At 39.6% G+C, this 20,384-nt stretch overlaps 1 protein-coding gene across 2 annotated transcripts in view; it reads left to right on the top strand.

Moving 5' to 3' along the window:
• The window catches only part of LARGE1 (LARGE xylosyl- and glucuronyltransferase 1), a 297,579-nt gene that overhangs the window by 163,078 nt on the left and 114,117 nt on the right, over positions 1–20,384 (top strand). For both annotated transcript variants that reach the window (XM_062011860.1, XM_062011868.1), the window contains exon 6: positions 2,471–2,594. In XM_062011860.1, the coding sequence (XP_061867844.1) occupies positions 2,471–2,594 (124 nt within the window). The remainder of the gene's footprint in view (positions 1–2,470; positions 2,595–20,384) is intronic.

The following is a 20,384-nucleotide window of genomic DNA, read 5'->3' as shown; positions in this document are numbered from 1 at the left end:
ATATTTTATATTAATTCCATTTAACTAAATGAAAGTGTGAAAGAAGATGTTACTTGTTTCTAAGTGGGGTTTTTTTTTTGCTTTTCTTGTTCTACGTTGGAATATATGTAGAAATAACTCTTAAAAAGGAAAATAAATTACTAAAGAACACTAGCTGGAAAATAGTCCTACTAGGTAACAGACTCAGGCCCTGTGAATCAGAGGGACCTATGTAGGATGTGTATGGTGACATTCAACACCTTTTTGCCTTGAGATTTTCCTTTGCCTATACCCAAAGCCACTGGTGTTGTATTTTGTTTCTCTTGACCTTTTCTCTGCTAATGAAATGTATTTCCTGATCATTGCTATTTCCTGATTTTTCTCTTGGCAAGGTGCCTGGTTGCTGCAGAATCTGCATGAGCCAGGATGTCCTCTTCTTCTCTCCTGCTGGGCTTGTGAAGCAGATATAATTGCTGTGATCCCATTAGCTTGGTAATGGGACTCAGCAGCTTGCAGCCTATACCTTTCCTTCTCCCCTTCCTCTCCAGAGCAAGCTGGAGATTGAAAGACCTCTGTGTTTTTGGAAAGCAGGTTGGGGCTTAGTGTTCTGGCTACTGTTAAATGAACATCAGCTGTAGATTTATTCTGCTATCATGATTATCTCGTCTATTGGACTTCTAACCAGCCCTTTTCTACTTTTCTTGTAAGCACATAAATTGATCCACAGTGCCCTTGAAGCTTCACTGACATCCCTCGGTATTGGATTGGATCTTAGGTGCAGTATTTCTAACACTGCAAAATCCGGCCATAAATTACAACAGTCTCTCGTTTCTGCTGAGAGGTGTGTTATGATACTCTGAACTTTTATACATATTTCTACATTTTCTTGTGGACTTTGTTCAGGGAGAAACAGTATTACTCATCAAAGCATGAGGAATAGCATTAAAGGAAAAGACACATATTGTTCATTAACGCAGGAAATGGAGAAAGAAAGAACGTTCATCTTTTGGGTTAAGCCCAAAAGTGTAATGGAAGTACATTGGCATAAGCTAACAGATTTCCTCACTTCTCATTCACCTAGCAAAATGTAGTAGCAGCAGTCTTCTTCCACTTTAACCAGCATCTGAAATGAAATGTTCTTTTTTAGATGAAAAGTATCAGTTAACAAGTATACCCATTTACCTTTATAATTTTCACAGAAATGAGACTCCACTATTCCACCCTAGGGATTGAAGAAAAGTTGAACCAATACTAAAGTTTCAATGAACCATCTGTCTTCTTAGGCTTTTTCAAACTCTGTCCTTCTCTTCTGACAGGGAGAGTTGCTAAGCTAGGGATAAACACGGAAGACTACAAATTGTGGCTAATTTCCACTGTCAGGTTTTCATACTACTACCACCAAAGCTAAGATCAGGCTTTGTTGCATTATGTCCATCAAAGAGAGAAGCAAGGTTAAGGGATTTAAAGATAGTGTATGTAATATCCAAGTCTACGTTACTGTAGAAAAATCCATACACTTCACCAGACCTTTATACTCTTACTGATACTGGCTTCGCTTGCTCACTCCCTCCCCTCTGGCAGGAAGAAAAAAGTAACTGGAAGCCTCATGGAAATCTCCAAGAACAGGGAGGGCTCACTCACTACTTACAGTCCTGGGCAAAACAGACAAGGCTACTTGACTTGGGTAGCGGGACTAGAGGTGGGTCCAACTCAGAGCCAGGGCAAGTTTCAAGAACTGCTTATGTGCCACCCCAGAGGTAGACTTCTCCCAATGTTACCAAGCAAAAGCAGCTACACACAAACTCAACTACAGAGGTGCGCCCAAATCTGGTGTTTTGAGGTAAAATATTTTATTTTTCCTGCTTTTCTTCATCCCTCCCTCCCTCTTAGGAACAAGGATGTGGGGAGATATTGAATCTCCATTAGCTAGAAGGCACTCACCTGAAACGTTGAATTTTGGGTTCCCGTAGGACAGCTATTGATACCTTAAGTTTGCTTTGTAGAAAAGATTTGTGTAAACTTGATGGTCCTGGAATTTCACCTCATTCAGATGATTATTTTTTAACCTTGCCTTCCACTACCACTTCTCCACAGACAACTGTTTTTACCACAAAGATAAATTACCAAGTTGACCTAGAAACTGAAAGCAATCTCTTTCACAGCTGAAGTCCCCAAAGGGGGATTAACTCTGCCTTCTTTTAAGGAGCCAGTAGAAGGGACAAGATCTTAGCTGTTATAAATCATCAAATCCCATTGAAGTAAACCAAAAGTATAGTTATTTACAGCCACACAGAAAGCAATCCAGTATTTCTACTCTTGTCACATTTATTCACATTGTGTCTCAGCACAGAGCAAGACTCCACTGAACATACTGTATGCATTACCTTGAGACTTTAAACATAGGTAAAGCTTTTTAAGTTCTGATGTCATCCTTTTACAACGGGAATTAGGAATCTTTTAAATAATGCATTTCTCTCCTTTTTCATATCAGGCGAAACCCACTTCACTTCCACCTCATCGCAGACGCAATTGCCAAACAGATCCTGGCAACTCTGTTCCAGACATGGATGGTCCCTGCAGTACGCATAGACTTCTATGATGCAGATGAGCTCAAGGTAAAGAAAGACAAACACAGATGTTAACTATACACTTCTGGTTTTATGTCATCCCTTTTTTACTAATCTCTCTGGATTGGTGACTTCTGGGAGAACTGATGGCTAAAATATTCTCCCTTGCTAAAACTAACACGTAAGTGGAAGACACTATATATGGCTAAAATCAATGCAATTTCTCAATTAATGGAATATGTTTGAATATTGCCTGCTGTCAAGAGGCAATATTCACCTGATCACCTTATGTTTTACTAAGGAAACTTCTTTCTAGTAGTAATGATGGATTCTTAAATATCTTGTTCAATAAGCCCAAGTGTGTAAGTGGAAATAATCAACTTCCCTGCATTCCTAAAGCATGAGTGTGTAATGTCTTAAGTATACACACTCTGATGAGGTATCAATATGGTATTTTGAGATAGCTATCTGGTTTTTATCTGAATGCCCTTTCAAAAGGAATGGATATGAAGCAAGGATAGTTCCAAGGGGAAAAAAAAAAATCACTCAAAGCATAAAGTAATTATTTTTTCATAGTTAGATCACAGAGGCACAGCATTGAGTTTGAGCTGCACGTTTTTTAGCTGTGGACGTAGAATGAAGTATTCGTATTTTAGCATTTGGAGATTGTGGCAATAATTTGTATGACTTATCTGTCAGGCTGTTCTGAAGAGGATCCTGAAACAACAAAAAAACCCAAATTGCCATGTTAATTAAGGAGTACATTCAAAGCATAACATGTTGTAGAATCTTGAGTACAAAAAGTTGTAGAAAGATAGGGAAAAGGGAAAAAAATTATCCTTGAGAAAAATATTTTGTTTCAAGCTGTTTTTTTAAATTTTATTGGTCCTTCTACATGAAGCTCTAGGCTGATATTAACCTAATTAGCTTGAGATCTCCCTTCTGTTCTTTATTACTTCATAGCAAGGAGAAGATTTGTTCTTGTAAATCTTGTACTTGTCTATATTATATGTGCTTTCCTGCAAATTGTACGATTTTACAGTGCTTAATTAGCTTCTCAACTGGGGAAGACAGACCTCTTAGTGTTTTCCTTCTGGTCATTTGGGTATGGTCCAATCTAGTTAAGTAAATAATAACCAAGGGAGTTTACCTCAGTGATCCCCAACTTGCAGATTTACAGGCAAAACACTTTGCAGATATGATGCTACAGAAGAAAGTATTTTTTTGCCCTTTTCTGTCAGTTTTAATTTTTATATTGCAGAACTGTGTTGCATGTAACCCATAGGCTTTAGGTTGGGGGGTACTTTCTTACTGGATGCAGGTATCAATGCATAAATACATCTTTACAGGTCTGCCACTCTTGCTCAGAGCTCATCATATCGCGTACTGAGCAATTTCCCTGATTTCAGTAGCCAAAAAAACGCAGTATAAAATAGTACTCCACATAGGTGAATGTGACAGATACTGCCAAAGGACAGCAAAGAGTTGTAAATATAAATTGAGTTTTAAAAAGCTGGGTATGGTGCTGGCTCACATCCAGATCATTCTGCAAGTTTTAGCAACGGAGACAGAGGAGCCGTTACAGACAGCTGTAGAAGCTGATCTCATTTGTTTCCTACATCACCTCTAGAGAGGGTTTAATGATTGTTTTGAGTTCATGTATTTGACCTGTACTCCTGGGAGCTATATTATGCCATCCAGTGTTAGGAAAACAGAGCTGATACTGGAATGTTTACTAGAAAGTATTCATTTCTCTGAAGTGATCTATGAATCCAGTGTTACTGTACTTACTATCTTTCAGTTTTCACGACCCTCCATAGCTCCTTTTTAGACCTGTAATCAATACCAATTGCTGACATTTTAAAGGGTTTAGACTGAACAATATCTTTAGAATTTTCTGCTTAGCTTTCATTCAGCAAAGTTTCATTGGTTTGGGATACATTTTAGCTGCTACAGAAAACATTTCATTTCGTGTTTGGTTTTTTCCCTTTGGGTATGTATGAGCTTCCAGCCTCTTCCTTCTAATGCAGCAGAAGCTAGCATGTTAGCTTAAACCCTGAAGTCCTGGGAAAAGTCCTGCTTCTGCTGCTGTTCCTGGTCAGTGGAAGGAAGCACACAATGTTAAAGCCTTCATAAATAGTACAAATGCTTTTTTGTTTTCAAGGACCTATTTAGAATTCAGGCAGTGGTTTCCACTAGAGTATTAATTTTTTAAAAGGTCGAATTTGGAGACTAAAATAGTTGGTAAAGTTTCTCAACATGTCTTGCAGTTCTTAAAATACATGCTATTTAGCTTAGAGTTTAGCAACCAGTGTCCCGAAGGAAGGTGTAGAAAACATAGCTCTGCAGTAGATGTTGGTTTCTCTCATGTTTTAGAGGAGAACTGGATGTTTCGTTGCAAGAAGGGAAGAGAAGCTGCCACTGATTGCCCCAGAATTTCCAGGGCTAGCAAACCAACATATCTACTTTGCTGCTGTGGATTAAGCGTGTCAGATATGACTTGTAAAATTTAGAGAAGACTTATTTTTCCTTTGGCAAGGTGACACAGCTGTTTGCGTTCATCCTGCACCACAAAGAGCCTATGCTCTTTGTCTCCCTAGAGGCAAGTGCTGCCAAACTAAGACCAGCCTGCTTAGAAGAGGGATGGAGCACAGGAAAGAGGTCTATCTTTGCTTGAGGCACATGATAGGGGATGGGGCAGAAGAAGAAGAGACTTGGCTGTGGAGCTGAGCCAAGCTAACAGCATTTCCAGGGAAAAGGTCAGATAGACAGAGTTGAGATGGGAGCTTGCTTTTCTTTTAAACAGATAGTTTGATGATTTTAAGAGTTCTACTAAGACACTTGTAACCTCCCCAAAATAACTTGACCTGTCTCTTCATTGACTTGCCAATAACTATAAGGGAGACCTGTGCTTAAAAGCTGTCCCTCGACTTAGAAGCTGTTCAGATTGTCAACTGTGCTGCCAGTACAACTCTATCCCATTAACTGAACTTGCTACATGCAGTTAGTAATCAACAATAAGCATCCTTGAAGTGTGGGCAGCTGATAACGTTTCTGGTAATTGAGCCATCCTATAGCTGCAGACTTCATTCTTGTTCTACTCAGTGTGGCCCACACATAACTCTTCCAAGTTTATGTGGTCACATATGGCTGTGATTACAAATTGTAAAGTTACTTGGCAATATTGATTCACTTTATGTGGTGATATTAGTTGTGTTATTCAGCTTTGGTCCTAATGCAGTATATGTAGCTATAAGAGCAATGCATCCCACAAAATAACTGGAAATTGAAAATTGTCTTCTTTGGACATTAAATAAAAGAAGAAGATCATAGTTGTGAAACGTTCTAAAAGACCCATTACAACTGTGGCTTGCAAATATCAGGGTGCAGGATATTGTGATTTTTTTTCAATTCAGTCTTACATGAAGAAACTCCAAAGCTAATTATTGAAGATGTGCAACATGAACACTTAGCTTCTACACTTCATTATTCAACATGGAATCTCACGTCAATTGACTCATAAGGAAGTAGGCATTAAACTCATTGTGATCTTCATTGGCCCACAGCAAAAGGAGCAGCTGATAAAGCAGTACTGTAGGTTTGATGTGTAGAATACAGATGAAATGAGTTTATTTTCCCAGATGTTGCCTGACAGACTGCTGACAACATCAGGTGAACTGAGGAAAACATAAGGTAGAATGAGCAGTTGTCTGCTCTGCTGTGTATAAATCTTGATGGCCCAGATAAATGTCTCTTCATCACTGGTAAAGCAGAAAAGCCGTGTTTTTTAAGTAGTTCAGCCCACAAACGTGCTTCAACTGATCTATGAACTTGAATATAGGATTGTGAATAGGTTTTTGCAGTAGATAAGGATCTGACCTGAAAATGAAGCGTGAAAAGCTCCGTACTATGCTGCATATATAGAAAAAATTACGGCTTTCGTTGTTTCCAGAAACAACAGACCACAAATCTCACTAAGTGCAACCTTAAGTGATGTCATATCAGAAATGTTGATGTAGTCTACACACTCAGTCAAAATCAGTGGTGTGATCCGGAGAGCAGAGCAAAACTGGGTTAATGCATGACATAAATATTACCTAACTTTAGGCATTTACTTAAGCATAAGATGAGTCACTCTCTAGCCACTTCCATCTGATCTGTGAAGCCAGTTCACTAGGTCAGACGTTGACATCATTTGGTCAGATAGATGGGCATGGGCTATGAGATTTAAATGGAAAAGTAGAGTTTAATTCTTGTATTCTAAGTGTGGAGTAGCTGGATCTCAGGGCTGTGCCTGTGTGTGCTCCCAGGGCACTTAAGTTACTAATACTCAGAGTAGTCCCGGAGCTCCCAGGCCTGACATCTGCATAAATGAGATAAAGGGCTGGTTTGAGACAGCAGACCAAGTTGAAACTAGGTGACTGACTGAACTGCTGGCCGTCTGTACAAGAAGTATTTGACAGATTATTACAGGAGCTGTCCAGTGGGAATTCCAGACAGTTCTTGAGATTTCCCAGGCAGTCCCTGCTGTGCCTAGACCAATTTGTGTGCTTAAATGTGTCAATTAGCATCCTGGATGGAAAATCTGGCTGTCCCAGAGATTCTCAGACAGTTCCTTCTGCAAAGTTAATCAATTGTACAAGGGTAAGGCAAGCCCTACATGTGTAGAAATGATCATGTAGGACAATCTCTTTTATGTACTTAAAACAGTTAAGAAATGTTTTATATGTAGGTTAAGGTAATTTCTAGTGATGGCTTGTTTTAGAGAGTCTAACCCAATCCAACTAAGGTGACCTTGCAAGGACCTTTACCAAGGAGACTCCCTTCGCCATCCAGACAGCAACCAAGTGTCCTGTGTGACAGATTGTATTGTCCGTGCAAGAGGTGCCCCTAAGCCAGTACCCCAATAACCTTTGCTGATGTAAAGAATGCTGTGTTTGAAAGTGTCTGTGCATCAAATGACACCAAAAGCAAATCAAATACCATGACATTTTTTGTAACCAGTGGAAGCTTTTACAAGGAATTGATAGCATTGATGGGACTGTATGTGTCATACATTGCCATATACCAATTTTGGAACCATGTTTAAGCACATACTTCCAACAGAACTGCAGATATCACCTGCTGAGCTTGGGAGAGAGGGACTAGATAGACAATTCAGAAGATGATATTTGATGAACAGATTATTAGAGTCGTGTTAGTCACATCAACTGCAGAAAGTAACAATGATAACAATGTTGATAAAGCCTTGAAAAACAAAACTGGCCAGCATTTTCTGTCAAACAGTTCCACTGGATGTTGCAGAAACAGCCATTTCTGCAACATAAATAACAATTTATTTTCACAGGACTGGACGAGTTCTAGGTGGTCCTGCTTTGGCAGGGGAGTTGGACTAGATGATGTTTCAGAGTCCCTTCCAATCCTTAAGATTCTGTGATTCTGTGACTAGTGACTGGCTACTGTCATAGGGTATAATAGTTAGACGATGTTTGCATTGCACTGCATGCAGATTATATATTGTTCAAGGGCAGTGCATGAATGTTTATCTGTTAAGTAGTTCACTGTATGCCTCAGAGGCAGACACACGGTTATAAAGCAGATGTACATTACTTTCCTTCCTTTCTTTTCCACTTCATATGCAAGATCTAATTGCTATTAATGCAGACAGGATGTGAAACACAGCATCTGTTAATGTTTACATTCATTTAAGTGGTGGTAGGTATTCAATTAGAGTGTTTCTACAGCACTGTGATTTTGACCAAATGCTGTCACATCTTATGGTGCGCTTGCAGTGCTCCTGCATTTCACCACCCTTCTCTCTTTCTGTAAACTGGCCTACTGCACATGCCAGTAAAATAACAGGCATAGACTGATGTTTATACCTGCCCATTTGATTTCTCTTTTAAAGATTTTTTTTTTAATGCATAGTTAAGATTTTGAAAACCAAAGTCTATAGTCAAAACATTGTACAGAATTTCATAACTTGCGTGGCCATTGTAGTTGAGATTTTGTGTATTTGCTAAGGAGCATATTGAATACTAGAGATGTGAAGTCCTGGGTTTTAAATATGCTTATGCTTGTGACAATGTTACCATCTTAAGAACAGGGACTTTTATCCACAGTTTTCAGTACAGACGTCTGGACATTTACAGACCAGGTTTAGTAAGCCAAGATATTTTCCTTCAGACTGCTTGGGAGGAAATGAGTATCCATCAAGAAACAGATAGCAATTCAAACTCCCCAGCACAGTGGCATCTTTGTGAAGTGGTCAGAATCGATTCATGCAGGCTGAGTAGCCTAAGCAGTACTTCCTCTGCCCTCCTGGTCCCTTTTCTGCACAAAAAGCCATGCCACATTACAAATTACTATTAGATGTGTTTTCCAATATAAACCACGTAATTTTACGTCAAATCATACTGGATCTTCCTTTTCTGCCTATTTAAAACAGAAGGTGATGAAAAAAGTGCTGAGGAAATCTGTGAGGCTGCACGGAAAGAAGTAGGAGAGAAGGAGTCTTAGTGATGTTACAGACTTCCAGCAGTTGTCACCTGCTTAGTGTCATCTAGCTTTCCTAAGCAGCCTCACCTCTGACCGTGCCTGGAGGGAAGCGAGATACCACAGGTGGAATAGCTTTTTTCAGCTTTTTGTGTAATTTCTCCTTAGATTTACAAATGTCATTTAATTTACGATTTGGAGCTGTAAGAATTTGGTATCCTGCGATGAAGCACAGTGTGATGCGAAAAAGTGCATTACATCCTGGGCCTCTTTCAAGGGTCTCAGTCTCCCTACTGTACTATATTGTGCAGTAGAAATATATTCTAGATTCTAGGAAAAAGGAGTACATTAACTATGTACTGCCCCTACCAGGAAGCCAGGATAGCTGCTCTTTGTAACATATGTGAAGTGAGGAATAAGACAACTATTTTCCACTGATATCACCTGCATTTATATCATACTAGTTGACTGTGACATTTCAATAGCAAGGATTTCTGTTTGGCGTTCAGCTTCTTAAACAATGCTCTTAATGCAGCAACATGTGCTGCACCTTGAGGGAAGGCTATTTTAGTAGAGAAGGGGAAAAAGATGAACAACTGCACGTGAGGTTTTCCAAAAAATAATTGACAAAAAGTTATCCAATGTGTCTTAGGAAGAAAAGAGTTAAAACCATACAATGTCTCTAACTGGCTGCTGCAACTGGTGTTTGTGCTATGTATCCCCATTACAGCAACAGCTTTTGCAGAACTTTTATAATCCATTCATGAAAAATGAAAGCATTTTGCTGTCCTAACCTTGGACATATGAAAATTATTTAACGGTTTGATCTGCACAAGGGGCATAGTTTGTATATCCTCTGTACTTGCTGGGGAGAGTTAATGGTCTTTCTGTGTTCCAGCACAATTTCTTTTCTTGGCACTAACAGATAAAAAGTTGAGAAGACATATAATGACTGTGGTCTTATATCTTAATGGCTTTTCACTTGCTCACAAGGACACCTCCCTGTCACAGGGCATTTGATTACTGATAGAAGAACAGCAGTGACTGTTCAAGGCATTCCTATTCAGGATTGGTATTGATGTGAGCATCTTATAAAAATGTTTAGTGATCCTTGCTTTTAGATTTACAAAGAACCGAAGTATATATATATTTCCATGTCTGACTGCTAAGCTGAAAAAAGATAGCAGGCTGGAAAGATGCCAAGAATACCCTTGACTAACCATCAGGGAAATGGAACTGTTAGAATTCATCATTTGTAAAGTACCTGGTGTTGGCTTTTTTCTGAGAAACAGCTGGTATTCTGGGAAGTGTTGCACAGCAGTTCAGATGTGAGTTCCTCCCCACAGAACGGTCCAGCAGACAGTGTAGGTAGAAAGCATTCTGAAGGGCTGGGGCTGAAATGGCCATTCTTGTGGTAAAAACTATGTTCATATTACCTAGACACACTTCTTTGTATGATACTTCCATAAAATCATAGAACCACAGAATTATTTAGGTTGGAAAAGACCTTTAAGGTCATTGACTTAACCACGTCTGTAAGTGCCACATCTACACACCTTTTTAACATCTCCAGGGATGGTGACTTAACCACTTCCCTGGGTAGCCCGTTCCAGTGCTTGACAAGCCTTTCAGTGAAGAATTTTTTCTTAATCTCCAATCTAAACCTTCCCTGTCACAATTTGAGGCCATTCTCTCATCCTATTGATTGTTCCTTGGGAGGAGAGACCAACATCCACCTCGCTAAGATCTCCTTTCAGGTAGTTATAGAGAGTGATCATGTCTGCCCTCAGACTCATCTTCTCCAGGCTGAACACCCCCAGCTCGCTCAGATGTTCCTCATCAGACTTGTTCTCCAGACCCTTCACCAGCTTTGTTGCCCATCTCCAGACGTGCTCCAGCACCTCGGTGTCCTTCTTGTAGTGAGAGGCCCAAAACTAAACACAGCACTTGAGATGTGGCCTCACCAGCACCATGTAAGGAAGACAATCACTTCCTCAACTCTTCTGAACATGCTATTTCTGAGACAAACTTTTTCACACCACTGGAAATTACAAGCCATACTGTGCATCTGGTGTAGCACAAGCACACACTGAGTGAAGTCCCTCTCCTCATAGACCTTCTGAGACCATCTCAGTCTGGGTAAGGGCATTCAGGATAATTGGGATTTTGAGTACCTGCTTCAAAAGGGACATATATAATAAGGTTATTAATTAGATGCCACTGAAGGTGCCTCTTTTTTAATGTGATATGAGAACATTTGTATTTCTAAACTGGGAAATTTTGTTTATGTTAGTGAAGATATCGATGTTCAGATCAAATGTAGTCCTGCAAAAGTTTCATTTATTGAAATACATTAAAAGGTTATTAATTAAATGCCACTGATGGTACCTCTTTTGAGTCAACTTGATTTGAAAACGTTTGGACTTCTGAATTGTGAAATTTCATTTGTTAGTAGAGATGTCACGTTCAGATCAAACTGACTTAATCCTATAAAAGTTTAAAATTTTGGGGCTGAGGTGATAGTGTCTAGGTCTCACCCTTTCAGCAACAAAGATGAAAACCCAGCAGTGTTTTGATCCCTTGATAATTTTCCCATATACTGTTCCATTACTTCAGGTTTGACCCCCTTCACAGTTGAATAGATTCCAGTTTTTAGCTGATACAGTTGAAAGCCTTTATAAAATGGTTCCAGCTGTATCATTTTAATTAGCCATTTAGGATCTTCGTTCACCTGTCTGTCTCACTGTATTTTTGTCTGATAGTCCTTAGGGTGAAACTCAAAATCACATGGAGATGACACTGTTGACCTTAGCCTTGCCACCAAAAGTTTCCAGAAGTGTAATGTCTGCTACGTAGACACTTCCTTTAACCACCACTCATGCAAATTTACTGGTTTCTGAAGTACTTGACCAATGTATAAGCAGAACCTAGGCAAGAACCTAGAATAGTATCATGAATATCAAGCTCAATATTTCTTGCTTTGGAGAAGCTTATCTTTCCCAGTAATGTCTATTTTCTTCAGATTGTTTCTCTAGTTAGTGCTGCATTGTTTGAGAGACATTTTGTCTCTTTCGAGTAACAAAGAAAAATAATACTCCCCCCCCCGCCCGTTGCATTCAATGCTTCTTACACTTGGTTATTGTTAGTATTGCTGGTTCATAATTGTAATACACTTTATTCTTTATTATCCTTTTTTATCCCAGATGTATTCCTGGAGCTTTTTAGTCTCCAGGAGTTTTGGTCTATTGTAATACTTATAACTGGTGAAAAGAACACTGTTCCCCATAATTTTTGTTCTCTTGAAGCAATAATTGTGATATAAGAAGTTCCCACTCACCTGGTCTCCAACTCTGCAAGATGGAAAATTATTTGTTTACCTACAAATTCTTCGCTTTTGCTGAGAATAACAGAACTAGTAGTTCTTTATGGGATATGGCATTTATTCCACCAATTGGAATAGATTAGGACTACCAAGATGATCAGGGAACTGAAGCATCTTTTGTGTGAGGAAAGCCTATGAGACCTGGAGCTGTTTAGCCTGGAGAAGAGAAGACTAAAGGAGAACCTCATCAACATTCATAAATACTTAAAGGGTTGATGTCAGCAGGATGGGGCAAAACTTTTTTTCTGTAGTGTCCAGCGACAGGACGGGGAGTAATGAACATAAGCTAGAACGCAAAAAGTTCCACTTAAACACAAGGGAAAATTTCTTTGCTGTTCAGGTGAGGGAACCCTGGCACAGGCTGCCTAGGGAGGGTGTGGAGTCTCGTGCTCTGGAGGTTTCCAAACCCTCCTGGACATGTTCCCGTGTGACCTGATTGAGGTGAACCTGCTTTAGCAGAGGGTTGGACTGGATAATGTCTAGAGATCCCTTCCAACCCCTACCATTCTATGATGCTAACTGGATGTGTTTTCCACCCACTACTGGCCTCTTTCTTGATACAGCATTTTCAGTTTCACCATTCTTGTTCTGAAGGTAGAAACAGTAAAAGTTCAGTCTGGAAGAAGATGATTTTACTGGTCAGATTCCAACTAGTAGCTAGTGATTTCCTTCAGTATCAAACAATGAATCTTTTTTTCTCCTATGCTTTTGCAATGTTTTGACATCATATTAGCATGTCAAAGGTCTGGTGGAAGTTGCATTCCCCCATCCTTTCAACAAATCATCATCTTGTGCAACTCTGGTTGTTGCACTGAAGTGCATTGTTTTGTATTGGATACAAAGAGGAACTTTCAGTATCAAAAGGGTGAAAAATCCTTCCTTCAACATTTTGGAGTTTTGATTTTGGATTTTTTTGCATAAGATAACTAATATTTTAGACCTGCAGTCTCTTGCTGGGTTAATAACAGTCACTGTAACTGTTCTGCTACCTTCTTTTATCAGCCTTAAAAAAAGGACTCTTGCATAAAATCCAGTAGGGAACAGAAATCCCACTTCAGGTACATTTGTGTCATTGTCTATCTAACATAACATGTATTTATGCAGGAGATGGTGTTGCTTTTTGTTCCGCACAGAATGACACCTGTTGATGACATCTGTAAAATATCCTGACATTATGCAGAATACATATTGGATGCCTCTGGTCTTTGACCCCAAGAGCTGCATGGAAATTTGCCAGAACATATAATGGCTACAGCTAATATTAATGTATTTGCATAGTTACTAAAAACAAAAAGCTGTCAATGATATTTTCATTAATTTGTTTCTTCCCTGATGGATTAGCACAAAAAGCTTGTTGATTGAGTTCACTAGCAATTAAAGTGTGCAGTTGATATTTCTTATCTTTCCATGCAGGTGGAGTGAGAAGGGCAGCTCTGAGTTGCTTTTGACCACTGTCCAAATTCTAGCCAGATCTACCTGTCAGTCAGCTTTTAGCAGAAAGCTTGGGCTTCCTGCCATTTTATCTGGTCCAACTTCTGTGTCTCTCTTCACTCATTCACTGATAGGAAGAAAAAAAATAAAAGGCTTTATCTTGTCTTTCAGGGAGGAATTACACTTTTGCCTCTACTGGAGAGGCAGAACTAGGAAGCTGGTTTCCTTTCACTGAATTCTCTCAGGATGCTCTGACTCTTGTAGGTCCTCCACCCTTGACTACCACACTGAAAACAGCTGGAGCTGAGGCCAAAGGCCTCAAGGAACAAGAAACAATGCTGAGACTGGCCAGACTTTTCTATTCTGCACTCTCATCTTGCACAAATGAATAGAGAAAAACAAAGAGGGCAATCAGCATTTTGGAGATAGCAAGAAACAGTGGAGGAAATTCAGAATATCTTAAATTAAAGGGACTCAGAATCAAATGGAAACTAGCCATTTGAATTTGATGGGGCTAAGCAAGGAGGGAAGAATGGAAACGTTGTGGAGGAAAGCCATCCTAAGACCTAAGGAGAAGGAGACAATTCTCAAAGATCACTGCAAGTGAATTACCTTTTCGTCTTTTCTTTTCTGAAGAAGCTGTGTGGCTGAATGTATTGTTACCTAAGTGGAAGAGACAAAAAACCCTATCCATTTTACTTTATATTACAGTCTGCAGTTTCATCTGCATAAAACATGTTGTTTCCAAACACGGAGCATGGCTTAACTCTTGGCACCTTCAGTTAATTTTGTTATTAAGGAAGTTGTTTTGAAGAAGCATTCTTAAATCAGGTTTTTCCCACTTGTCTGCCCTTTGTATATATTTGTATATTGGTGAGAGATTTGGAAAGAAAGAAAAAAAAAAAAGAAGTAAAGCAAGCATCAGCATCAGTCACACTGTGTTACTGACTTTGCTACAGAGATGAGAATTAATTTTCAGTTATTCTCCTTTGCTGTATGCTGATGTTGATTTGGGAGATTTTGTTTGTTCTGCCTTTTTAATATCTAATCTTCCTTTCCAGTTGTGGCTTGCCTTATGGTTTCTGCATTTGCTCTACATTATCCAGGACCCAGAGGTTCAGATAATCATCCATTTCTATCTCAACCTTTTTGCTCAGTGCTATTTGTATCCACACTTCTTGCATGTATGTGTGGAAGATATCATCTGTTCATAAAGCGAGAGATGAGGCAGAATTCTATTAAAGTCACCAGTGCTTCTGTGATGACTGAGAACAGCAGCAGCAAAGGCCAGCAGAGATATAAAAATAATTTTAGCAAAAATGTGTAAATTCCCATCTCCTTACAGTTGTTCCTCAGTGTGAATTATTATTATTATTTTTTTAAATACTCAGGCACCAGAAAATCTGAATCTAGAAAAGTTACACAGCTTTGCTAGATTCCTCGTTTCCTTGACAACCATTCATATAAATAGTAAGGACCTGTTATGAAGGGGGGGAAATCACCCAGGAAAAAAATTAAATTCAAGGTTGAATTAACAGGTTTTCCAACAAACATTAACAGAAGAGCCTGTTTTCGTTTAAATTAGGCTCTTCTGTTAATGTTTGTCAGATACCTGTCAAGGATGGAGCTAAGGCAGTGATTTTCTGAAGGTGAGAAGCAAGGAGATCCATTTGGGCACTCTTCTTGAGATGTCACCTTGTGGGTGACAGTCACCTTCTTCCTCCCAGGCCATTTGGTCACTTGGTATTGCTCTCTCTCTATTATTTTTTTGTTGTTATTCTCTTTTTTAAAGTACAGTGTGCTAAGGACAGGCATGAATGTTACTCATACTTAAATGTTAACCTGCTATTTCCCTCCTTTCTCAATAATTCAGTTAACCCAGTCTCAGCAACAAGATGTTGACATTGCTCTCCTGTAAGCAAGAGAGTCAGAAAGGGGATCAGCTAGAGGTCCCTGCAAAGAGTTTAGATATTGTGAGATATAGTCAATGTGAAATGGGAAACATTATCCTAAAACTAACCCTGATCTGTGCTAGAGCTTCTGGAATTGCAACTGAATTTTCATGAATGTGAGAAGAGGTACAGCAAAAAATCACAGCAAGATGAAATTCTCCCTGTGTGAAATTGAAAAACAGCGATGAGAAAAATTGTGCATCAAGAAGAGTTTTCTATCCTGTGTGTGCAATACAATATTGTTGGTTTTCCCCCTTTTTATGCTTTGTGTTGCAAAAAACTTAGTAATATAATTGTCGTTGGTGACAGTGTTTTCCTCCAGTTTAGATATGACATGAAAGCCCTAGTTCTGATACCTTTGTCTTAAAGAAAGGTCACATGATTTTATTTTTTTTTAGAAAAATAATTATCTTGCTACTTCTAGTGTTCATAGAAGCAGCAAAGCACTAAAAAAGTAATGAAAAAGCTGTGAAAACAAGTTGTCAGCTGTGTGCGGGAAGTTATTTATCCAATCTGAGGAAATAATGATTTTTATTGTTATCTGTTTCACACATCAGAATTTCCAGGGTTGTTTCCCATGCCTAGGCTCCCTGAAGCCAGCAGCTACCAAAGAATTTATCTGATCTTTCTTTACAGAGATCCCTCCCTGTAAGTTCTTGCACCATGTAAATTGCATTGTTTTTCAGATCAGTGATAGATCCAATTCAAAACAGTTCAGCTACAATCTGTGTAGGTCTACAACACTCTTTATGATTGTGCTGTGGCCTAGAAGTTCTGTTTTGTTTAGTTTTGCCTTGGTTGGTTTTTTTAAGCTCCTGAAGTTAATTAATATAATCTTCAGGAAGATGGTGTCTATGTTGAAGCCAGTGGGAGCAAGTAGATATTGAATACTTTTGGAAATTCAGGTTTCCATCAATTCATTCATTACAAAGTTTAATTCACACTTCTCTTTATTTCATAGAATCATAGAATGGTAGGGGTTGGAAGGGACCTTTACAGATCACCTAGTCCAACCCCCCTGCAGAAGCAGGTTCACCTAGATCAGGTCGCATAGGAACATGTCCAGGCGGGTCTTGAAGACCTCCAAGGAAGGAGACTCCACAACCCCTCTGGGCAGCCTGTGCCAGGGCTCCCTCACCTGAACAGTGAAATAGTTTTTTCTTATATGTAAGTGGAACTTTTTGTGTTCCAGCTTCATCCCATTACCCCTTGTCCTGTTGCTAGCTACTCTAGAAAAAAGGGATGTCCCGACCTCCTGATATCCACCCTTTAGATATTTGTAAATGTTAATAAGATCTCCCCTCAGTCTCCACTTCTCTAGACTAAACAGCCCCAGTTCCCGCAGCCAGTATATTCTAGATGCCAGACACTTTTTATTTGAAAGCTTGGCACGAAAGCTCTGTGGAGGGGGAATTAGCTACAAATTGCATTTTCAACTTCCCCCAGCCTTTTCTGCTTTCTGACTCCTTATAATTGCTGCTGGCTCTTTCCCACCACAGTGAATCCACAGCCATTCTTGGTGGTGGTGGCATTTGGTTCTATTTGATCCCATTTATTATCCCACCTCTGAGAGTGACGCAGGTGGCACTTCTGCTTCCAGGCTTTCTGTTTCTCAGCCTATGGTATCAACCCAGCCAATCTGACCCTCAGGCTTTTGCAAGATACTGGCCTTAGCGTGGCTTTTGTCAAGTCAGCTGAGTGGAAACCATGACTTTTATTTGGAGTGGGTGTAAGGATATTCCGTCATAGCTGAGGATTATTTTGATTGATGTTTTTTCCAAACATGTCTAGGAAGATGCAGTGATTGTATTAAGAAAATCAATACAGTATTCAAGGTTGCGTTTTTCCAGTGTGAAATGTTTAAGAACATGCTGCCAGGGAAAACACTTCATCAGCAAAACTGCCCTCATCTTACCACAGTGAACAAGAAGCACTTTCTGTACTTTGGGGTTCTATGGAGCTATGTACTATGTGGGACAGTGAAGAATTCTGTTCAGAAAATGGACAAACACTATCATGTAACAGACAAGAGCCTCTGACAGGAACCTCATGAAGTTCAACAAGGAGAAGTGCAAAGTCTCGCATCAGGAACTACCCCATGCACCTGTACATGCTGAGGACCAACTAACTGAAAAGCAGCTTGGCAGAAAGGACCTGCAAGTCCTCATGGCCACTAATTTGAACAGGAGCCAACAGTATGCCCTTGTGACAAAGAAGGCTAATGGTATCCTTGACTGCATTCAACAAGTATTGCCAGCAAGGTGAGGAAGATGACCTTCCCCTTCTACTCAGCACTGGTAAAGCCACACCTGGAGTGCTGAGTCCAATTTTGGACTCCTCAGTACAAGAGAGATGTGGACACACTGGAGAGAGTCCATCAAGGGAAACAAAGATGATGAAGGAACTGGAGCATCTGGCATATGAGGAATGGCTGAGAGAGCTATTGACTGTTCAGTCTGGAGAAGAGAAGGCTCAGGGGGGAACTCATCAATGTATATAAATTCCTGAAAGGAGGGTTCCAAGAGGAAAGAGTCAGGCTCTTTGCAGAGGTGCTGAGTGACAGAATGAGGAGTAATGGGCACAAACTGAAACACAGGAGATTTTCTCTGAACACTACAAAGCATTTTATTCCTGGGAAGTCAACTAAGCACTGGCACATGTTGCCCAGAGAGATTGTGGAGTCACCGTCCTTGGACATATTCAAAAGTCATCTGGACACAGTCCAGGGCATGCAGCTGTAGGTATCACTGCTTGAGCAGGGGAAGGTTGGACCAGATGACCTCCAGAGGTCCCTTCCAACTTCAGTCATTCTGTGATGCGGTGTGGACTGCAACCTATTCATCAAGAAAATCCAGGGTAGATTTTCTTCTAATTGAGTGATAATCAGATCTGGTTAAATGGGGAAAGACTGCATTTGGAAGGGAAAATCATTCTCAGGTTTATGTAGTTGTCCAGCTAAAGCTTGTGAGTGCTTTGTTTAATAGTACCGTTGTAGAGCCTCTCCCAAACCAAGAAGCACATAGCAAGCCAGGTGGTTCGGTTTTCTATCAACCTCTAGTACTTCAGTGAAGATGGTAAGTAATAGGAGAAACATGTGCAATCCCATAGAATCTTAATTTGGCTGTCCCTGCTTCTATGATGGCTACTATTTTTATGCCCTAGTATGTGTGTGTATAAACCAGCACTAAGGTAAGACAGCAAATACATTTTCTCCTTTCTTCTGATTCACCTTACTGCTGTGTTTATCACAATTTTAGTAAAGTAGCAAAGGAAAGGGTGAGCGCAGCAAAATCATATTTGCAAACAAAGCATCTTAGCCTGTAAGACTGATGACCTTTAAGAGCACATGGTTTAAATAGAAATAATAATAATTTAATGTAATTAATGGGCTTTTAGGAAATGCAAAACTATCTCATCCTGACATGTAACTTCAAAGGGCATTTTTCTCCTTGCTCAACTAGAGCACGTGACTGTTCTTTTCCACACTTGTGCTCATGACTGGCACCCATCCCTGAACCCTTCTTCCCATATTTGTCTTTCTTGGAGCTGTTTTCTATGTCTTTAACCCAGTGAGGATTGGGTGGCAGCTGTTAATAAATGCAGAGTAAGACATATGATAAAAGGGAGTCTTAGCTTTACATGTAGAGCGGTGGATTCTGAATTATCCCTGACTACTCAGGGAAAGGGGTTTGCTTTTCTGGTAGTTCTGTAAAAACAAAAGTGATCCAAATTATATAGCTTAATAGCTTGCTGCAAACAAATAGGAGTTCTCAGTAAGCTGTGGTACTCTTTGCTGCAGGATGCTGTGGTTGTTAAAAATATACAGGACTTCAAAAATTAACCAAATTCACAGATGAAAAATTCATCAAAAGCTGTTAACAAAAAAAAAAAAAAAAATACCATCTCTACCTCCTAAATTTAGTGTAAATTGCCAGAGGATGGAAGTATATATGGGAATGGTATTGCTTTCGAATATCTGTGGTTTTATAATCTTCAGTATGCACCTGCCACCATCCTCTTATCAGATGTCAGATACTGAGAACAACGGGCTTTTGATTTGACACCATACAGGCACCTATAAGTTGTTTGTCCTTTCCTGTTGGTGACTGTTCCTGCTGTCATCCTATTGATGTTGGTAGCATTTTCCAAATTTTGAGATCTGCAAAGTCTACAAAACCTAGGCTCCATCCCTTTCAAAAAGGCTCAAGATACTTGTCCATGTACAGATTTCACTTACAGCTACGGAACAGAAGCAGTATTCACCTGGGAAGCCTGGGCAAATTTACCCATTACCTTTTTGTGGGGAAAGAAGTAGTATACTTAGGGGGAGGGAAAAAAATAAATCGCTATGATTCCCTAAAGAAGTACAGTATAAGAGTTGAAGTTTATCTGAATATATTTGTGATAACTTGGTAGAAGAGTTATGCTCTTTGATCTCAATGCATGGGCAACAAGACTCAAGTGTTTTTAAAAATAAAAATAACTAAATACTTGGGAATGTGGTCACTCTACAATTCATGCATAAAGAGAGGAGCCACAGTTTTCCCTTCTCTCCATCATAGAAACAGGGAGGTTTGA

The sequence above is a fragment of the Colius striatus genome, chromosome 1 (assembly GCF_028858725.1).
Source record: "Colius striatus isolate bColStr4 chromosome 1, bColStr4.1.hap1, whole genome shotgun sequence".
NCBI lineage: Eukaryota > Metazoa > Chordata > Aves > Coliiformes > Coliidae > Colius > Colius striatus.
Note: the sequence above shows the minus strand (reverse complement) of the source record. Positions and strands in the feature narration are given on the sequence as shown.